At 41.2% G+C, this 8,003-nt stretch overlaps 1 protein-coding gene across 1 annotated transcript in view; it reads left to right on the top strand.

The window, feature by feature from the left end:
* The first annotated feature begins 1,258 nt into the window (after positions 1 to 1,258).
* The window catches only part of galnt14 (UDP-N-acetyl-alpha-D-galactosamine:polypeptide N-acetylgalactosaminyltransferase 14 (GalNAc-T14)), a 176,763-nt gene continuing 170,018 nt past the window's right edge, over positions 1,259 to 8,003 (top strand). Inside the window, exon 1 of the mRNA XM_084560805.1 lies at positions 1,259 to 1,645. Within this exon, the coding sequence (XP_084416931.1) occupies positions 1,481 to 1,645 (165 nt within the window). The 5' untranslated portion in view covers positions 1,259 to 1,480. The remainder of the gene's footprint in view (positions 1,646 to 8,003) is intronic.

The following is an 8,003-nucleotide window of genomic DNA, read 5'->3' as shown; positions in this document are numbered from 1 at the left end:
TCATGAAGGCTGGTGTAGTGAAGTATTAGTACTAGTGTACCTAATGTTTTGTCAGCTGAGTGTGTGTGTATATATATGTTAATATAGAGGTGGGTCAGATGGGGTTTAATCCCGATCAAACAGTTGAATGTGAATTTATTAGTTTCTAGTTTATCTAATAAACATGTTCACAAGTTAAAATGTGTTAAGAGACTTTTAACAAGTTTTAAACGTGACATGTGACATAGACAGGTCCTCTCTATTCTATTCTGTTCTATCATTCTGTTTATTTTTTATTCGATTCTATTCTGTTTAGGTATTTTATATTGTATTGTATTCTATTTATATCTAGTCTATTTAGCTCTATTCAGTTTTATTGTATGTTTATTGTATGTTTATTGTATTCTATTTAGTTCTGTTTTTTTAGTTCTATTCTATTATATATGGTTCTATTTGGTTCTATTCTGTTAATTTCTGTTTAGTCATTTCTAGTTCTACTGTATAGAGTTCTATTCTATTCTATTCTGTTAATTTCTATTTAGATAAATACTTTATTTGTCCTGAGTTTTTTTATTCTATTCTGTTTAGTTCTACTTTGTTCTGTTAATTTCTGTTTAGTTGTTTAGTTCTACTGTGTAGAGTTCTTTTCTTTTCCATTCTATTCTATTCTGTTGATTTATGTTTAGTTCCATTGTATAGATATTTATTCTATTCTGTTTAGTTCTATTCTATTGTATTCTGTTTATATTCTATTCTATTCTGTAGTATTCTCTTTAGTTCTATTTTGTTCTGTTTAGCTGTATTCTATTCTGTTAATTTCTGTTTAGTTGTTTAGTTATATTGTGTAGAGTTCTATTCTTTTCTTTTCCATTCTACTCTATTCTGTTCATTTCTGTTCAGTTCCATTGCATAGTTTTATTCTATTCTGTTTCGTTCTATTCTATTGTGGTCTGTTCATTTCTGTTTAGTTATGTTTACTTCTATTGTAGTATTATTCTATTCTGTCCTGTTTAGCTCTATTGTATTCTTTTGTGTTGTGTTCTATTGTGTTCTATTCCATATCTCCGTGGTTCTTGGTTGGAGTAGTAGTTGGTGTCGCCAGGTGGAGCTCCATGTTCTCCCGTTCAGAGCTGCAGGAGGGTCCAGGACTCCCTCAGTGAGAACACACACACACACACACACACACACACACACTTGTGCACGCTCACACGCACGCGCACACGGCTGTCAGGCGTGTCAGAGAAGCGCTCGAGCTTCCGTGAGTTGAGTCTGAGAGAGAGAGAGAGGGAGAGAGAGAGAGAGAGAGAGCGCTCCGGTCCTCGGTGGTTCCTCGGTGAGCGGCGGCGCCGGGCTCACTTGTGTCGGGTCAGTTCTCGGAGCTCTGCCGCTTCAGTTTCCCCCTTTTTTCTTTTTCTTTTTTTTCTCTCGCTTCTCTAGAAATAAAATGCGGTTCTGACAGAAGGAGAGGCTGCGGGCGCCGCCGGCTCCTCCTGACCGGAAAATGAAGCGTCTCTGTCGGAGGCTGGCGGTGGCCGTGGCGGTGCTGGTGTGGCTGGGAGCGCTGGTTTATCTGCTGGTGTTGAGCCGGAGGAGGCTGCCGGAGCTCGGCACCGGAGCGGGAGGAGGTGGAGCAGGAGGAGGAGGAGGAGAGGCAGCGTTCAACCAGGTGAAGTAAACACCACCTCTCACACTGTGTTTATGTTTGTTTTAGACAAAAACTGAGAGAAGTCCCCGCAGAGACTTCCACAGTGACCGTGGAGTTATGAACATTATGAGTCCACACAGACGTGAAGAGTTAGTTGTTGGTTGTTCTGAGATGTTTCTGTCCTCACTGACACTTGTAGTGAAGCTGTGATTTTATGTAGTGTCAAAAAAATATATCAGAACAAGTAAAAAGTTGAATAAAAGTACAAGAAAACTACTACTTATACTACTACTACTGATTTTAGAGTGTTTAATAGTGGCGGTGAACAGGTGCAGCTCATTGCCACTAATGAGCTCTTTAAATGGCCCATTTGTTCTCATGTTTTTAAACCTACAACTCATTTTTTTTTAATATTCTGTAAAGTTAAAAAGCACAAAATGTATGAGACGTATAACTCAGGTCATTTATTTAACGTAGAAATGGAACAAAATGTGACTGAAAAGAGACAAATTCTTCCCTGACGTGTCACAGGAGTTAAGTTTTACACCAACGAACAGTCACCGTCAGCACTACCAAGGCTTCTGTATGTGAGAGGACACTGGTTTTTTTTTGCACATTAAGACACAAACAACTGTCAAATTGTATTTTAAACAGTTTAATACTTTTCAGATTTCAAATATCTGCTGTTCATGTACCATCTCAGTTCTTTCTGTTCAATTTAACTCAAAAATCCAGTTCAGTTTTAGTGTTTTTCTTCATTTTAAACTTTAATTACGCTCCTGTAACATGCAGTCAATTCTAAATAACTGCCAGATATTAAAAAGTGCAGGCATCCTGGAAAAAGCATTAATAAAAATAGGCAACAGCACTCACTCTGACCTTTTTACAGCCCGAATAAGTCCAGGCAAACATTTTGAAGCTGAAACGGTGAAGGGTTAACTCCTTGAAATTCTTGTAATTTTTGCCTAAAACCCAAAGTAAATTTAAGGCTGGCATGGTTTTGGCCTCTTTTGCAAGATAAGGCTTTTTTAAAAGTGCTACTGGCACTGAGTTATAGGAGTTTGCTTACACTGAAAAAGATGGATTTTATGTCCGCCTAGTTTTGTTCAATAACATTTGCCTTCGGAATGACTGTAGCTTGGTGGTTGTGGACTGGAAAACACAAATAGCTTGAAGTCTTACCTTGTCTCATTTCACATTTTAGTATTTTACACAGTCTTCTTTTTTAAGGATTACCACCAGCTGTGCCAAGAGTGTGTCAAAGACATGGTGAGTCTGTTGGGTCAAGCGAGGTGTCAATGAAAAGTTCAGAGCTGTTTTGGTGTGACGGTGTGGCTAATACACGCAAGCTAGCGGAAGTTAGCATCGAGAATATGTTGGAAATGTGTGCTTCTAATGGAAATTGTGAAAGTTTGCTGCAGCTTTATAGATGAAAGGTTTGGTGTGGACTAACTGTTTTACTGGAGGACATTTACTGGACCCTTGGGAACTCAACAGCACCATTTTTGTTGGAGTTTCATCCGCTCTTGGAAAAGTTTGAGGCTCAAATTTTTTGTTTTTGCTACTGTTTTGTAAGTGTTTGCCGAGCCTGCAGTTGTGATTGTATCCTGTCAGGAAATTGAGCTTTTCAACGATGTGAAACATGCGTTGGCTCATAGACGAGGGGTTGAGTTAATCATCTGTTTAGTTGCAAAAATAGGGCCGTCTGCGCTTCAAAGGGTTAAGAGTAGATTTAAAGATGATCTCTTACATTTAATGTTCAGTTTTCTATAGTTTTCTTTTTTTAATTTTTAATTTCCACAAAAACCCAATAACATAACCCAACATCTACTGCGTCTGCCGTTTTAAAATTCATTATCACATCGCGGCGTCGACTCCTCTGAAGATAATCTGGTTCGTTTTCGTCCTGGCTTCGCGCCCGTGCCCCGTGTGCGCTCTGCAGGACGTCTGTTATGCAAAAGACCCCGCGGCGTGTTCACCGTGGCTGGTGGTGGGATAAAGGTATTGATCCTGCACCTCTTACCTTGTTGTATTGACCCACCGGCAGACACGTGCAGCACAATCCAGAAATCCTCTAACGGCCTAGTTTATCACGAAATCTGCATTCGCACCTGCAGATGATATTAGACATTCACTGTCATATGTAATATTGTAGCTGACGTTTCTATGTATTACGTGTAAACTACACATGGTTCACTGTAGTTTTAATGATGTGACTTTATAGAATTACTGCTAAGGCGCTAAAACAAAAGATTTTTATGAAGACGATTGTGTCAGTGTCTGTACGCTGCATTCCTGTGTGCTTATTCCCGTCCTCCACCGCGCGCCGGGACTCGGCATCCGTCTCAAAGTGACAAAGCGTTCATGTAGAGACACGAAGAATGCATAATGAAACGCGTGGAAGCGTTTCCATCGGCTCTCCGTGTTCCTCGTCCTCTCCTCAAATATGTATTTATGCTGTTAAAGCACAGGACGGTTTGTTAGCAGCATTAGCATAGAGCGACCTCCGACCTCCCCGAGCTCCTCGTTAACGGGACCATGATCCTACACTGCGCTGTTGTCACTGCGCTTCATATGAGCGTTATTTATATGGCTGACATGTAAATTCACCCCAGGTCATGAATTAAAGCTTAAAGTACACAACGTAAACACACGCCACCTGTTTCTGGTTATTTCTGTGAGTGATCTGTCACACTGGAGAGGATTTACAGTGACAAATCTGGACATGTTGTATTTTCTGCATTTCCTGATCTCACAGCAGAGCAGACTAACCCTACTACACTGCTGCAACACGATTCAACAGAGGCATACAGTGTTCACACAGTAGACAGCTATTACACTGAATTGAGTTTTGTAAATAGTCTGTGTTTATTTAGTGGTTTTGTACCTTGGAGGTCGCCTGGAAGTGAGCCCGACAAAATGTTTGTGGAGTCAAGTTGGCCCGTGGCTGCTCTGCTAGGAACGGATTATGTCTTGGCAGGTTTTAGTTGGGAACTGAATAGTAAGATTGGTTGATTTAAATGTCTCTGATTGGTTGTAGGTAGGAATGTCCCAATCGGTGTCGGGAGATCGGCATCTGGACCGATCCACGCCTTCCTAAATTGATGGGATTGGATCAGTAATGGGCTTCAGCCAAGCCCAGTCTTTTTTAGTTATGTAAAACCATAAACCAAAACTACTTCCTTATAGCAATAAAGCGTCTTCTTTTACTTCGTTGGCTAGCATCCAAGCTGCCAAAAATCCTAAATCGTAAATTATGCAATGTGGATGTTTGGTGAGTTGGTAGTATGTGATCATTCAACTAAAAAAAAAAACAAAGCCCATTTTGTGGAGCCCAGGTACAAGCTACTTTCTACTTGTTACATTTATTGGGCGTAATCCTGTCGCATGGCCGTTATGAATCTCCAAAGAGTGGAAATTTAGTTTATTTAAGATCGGATAGGCTGATACTCAGTGTTTAATGGTATTGGATCAGGGGGCAAAACGTCATGAACTAGAAATCCTGACTTGTAGGGCTATCCAATTGTGTGCAGAGGTTTTTTATTTTTTTATTTTTTATCTACATCAGTTCAGACGTGTCCCATAATGAAATACAAATGTCGTGTTACTAGAATCATATCCAGTTAGGACTGAGTTGTTTCTCATTCACGTCGTTCACACACACATAGTCACACAACAATGGCTGAAGCTGCAAGTTCTGCCTCCTGTTTCAGTGTTGGGCTCAGTTCAGTCGCCCAAGGACACTTCATCCACCCGTTGGAACTTTAGATTCGGTGCCTTGCCCACTAATTGCAGGGTTGGGTGTTCAGTCTCCTGTCCAACTAAAGCATGTTTATTTTTTTTGTCTTGCCCAAGGACACTTTAGCCAGGCTTTAATTGGCCAGGGATTGAACCATCAGTCCCCGGCCAACCGAAGAGTTCAGTGTCTCGCCCAAGGACATTTTGGCCAGCCTTTGGTTCGCCGCAGATTGGAAAGCCAACCCCGCAATTAGTGGACAACCCGCTCTACCACCTGAGCCACCGCCGCCCAATCTGCTTAGCCTTGTTACAGGCCTGAATATTCACTCAGGAGACTGGGCTCCAATTAAGATCCAAGCTACAGAATATAACAGAGATAAAAAAAAAAAAAAATCTTTATCTATTCTGTGGAAGGAATGGAAAACACATTTGCTGGTCTTTTTCCTCATGTGCCACTATCAGATGTGCTACCATGAAATTTGGCACAGATCTCCCTCGAGCCCATTGACTGATTATCTCCTGACTTCCTCTTGCACCATCAGGTTGAAAACATCACATATGATTTGAAATATGTCCATGTGTATTGGCACAAATTTGTTTTTCCCAAATGATGTGATCTGATTGGTGTTGGTAGCACTGTTTAGATTGGCTCGTCAAATATTTACCCCAACCCTCTCAATCTGATTGAAGATTCCTTCTGATCAGGACAATCTGCTCTGATTTAGGTGGTTAAACGAGGCGTTTATATTCAGATTACTAATGGAATTGTTGGCATGCTCTTTTAGCTGAAGTCACAGATGTTCCTAACACCTGCCCTCTATAGCTGAAGGACTCCTTTTTGACAGGATGTTAGAAACATGAAGGGAGTCAGATTTGGCATTCAACACGAGCAGCAGCAGCTCTGCAGTTTCTTCTTCTACACCAGAGGCATTCGGGCGATTATTGAGCTGTACGTCAGTTGCCTTTTGGAAGCTCTGGGCCCAGTACACAGTCACTGTAGGTACCAGGTTGAAGTACATGGCTGAAGTACTTTCTGTGTAGAGAAGCAGGTGGTTTTGAATAGGGATGCACCAAAACTTTTCGGCCGAAAACCGATAATGCACTTTGGGCCACTTTCGGCCGAAAATTGCTGCGGTTGTTGCTTGCACGAGTTGTTTCGGTGATAACAGTCAGAAATTTTTCGGCTGGAAAACCGAAAATGCACTTTTGGTTGCATTTTTCGGTTGCATTTTCCAAAAATTTTCGGACTTTTATCGCCGAAACAACAACACCAACCACAGCAATTTTCTAGTTTTGAAGCAAAATGAACAGTGGTTCAATGGACGATATGGGGGGAAAAAAAAGGTTTCCTGGATTTAATCAGCTGGGCCGACAGGTGAAGGAGTCAGGTGGTGTTCAGCAGAAGTATGAACCTCGACAATGACCTTTAGTTCAACTCGTGAGGAAGGAAAGGTCTGGGATAAATAGGATTTTATGGTTTCTGTGAGAAAACACCCCGACTGAGATCACGATAAAGGATGAGCAGACAGAAGGCTAGTTTAGACAGATGATAAGAACGATTAGCCGAGGCTTGTTTTGAGGAGAAATCACTGTAATATAAAAAACGAGCTGATCTCTAAAATGATGGCAATTGTGGAGCCACTCTGCATAATTCAACATTTATGAATAATCCAGGCGGTAAGAGTATAGTAATTATGTGTCAGAAGAAGCTCTTAAGATATCAACAATTCTGAGAGAAGAGCCACCCTTTGTCTTTAGACTCGCTTTAATTTCTTTTTTTTTTTTGCATGAGTGGGAGGTGTTTTCAGATGGTTGACAATTCCGGCAATGAAGCTCTCGTTGTAAGTTGACCTGGAAAAGATCCTCAGCTCAGCCCCAAATATGAAATTTGAAATGTGATTAAGCTCCTCGAGTTGGAGGGATGGAAGCAGCTGCAACCACTTTAGCCCATCAAGAGGAGAAGAAGAAGAAGAAGGAGGAGGAAAGACTGTCTTGTGTGGACTTGTTCTGTAAGCTGTGAGCCTCTAAGCTAATTCATTCATTCAGGCAGTGTCTACGTGTGTGTGTGTGTGTGTATCTGCGTGCAAGTGAATGTATTATTTTCAAGTCAGGACACACATGTGGTAACACATCCTGGCTAACACTCATGCCAGATACCGGCTTGCCAACTTAAGCTCGCTGTTTTTTTGTTTTTTTTTTTCACTCCCAGCGTAAATCTGTGGGATCTGTCAGCAGGTGTGGACTGCTTTGTATCATCATTACCGTGCACACAGTCTGTTCATATCGTTAAAAAAAGAATAAATTAGAGCCCTTTCTGGTGCTGGGCTGTATTCTCCACATACAAGTTAAGACGGGAGCTCCAGGGAAGTGAGGCGGGCTTAATTACAGAAAAGACATTTGGGCCGAAACCAAAACCTTCTGTAAAAAAGTGTGTCTGTTGAATTAAAAATAAAAAGTCCCTATTGTGATATTTTTAATTCAGTGGGAATATTTGAAACAGAACATTCTTCATGAAACACTCTGCTTGCACCAGATATATTTTCTGTGTCCACATGAGAGGAGAGCGCCAATAAAAACTGTCCATGTGCAGACCCCAAAGATTTAAGTCCAAAGCAGTGGTCGTCCCCATCTTGCCTGTCTC

This window comes from Chelon labrosus, assembly GCF_963514085.1.
Source record: "Chelon labrosus genome assembly, chromosome: 14".
Classification (NCBI taxonomy): domain Eukaryota; kingdom Metazoa; phylum Chordata; class Actinopteri; order Mugiliformes; family Mugilidae; genus Chelon; species Chelon labrosus.
Note: the sequence above shows the minus strand (reverse complement) of the source record. Positions and strands in the feature narration are given on the sequence as shown.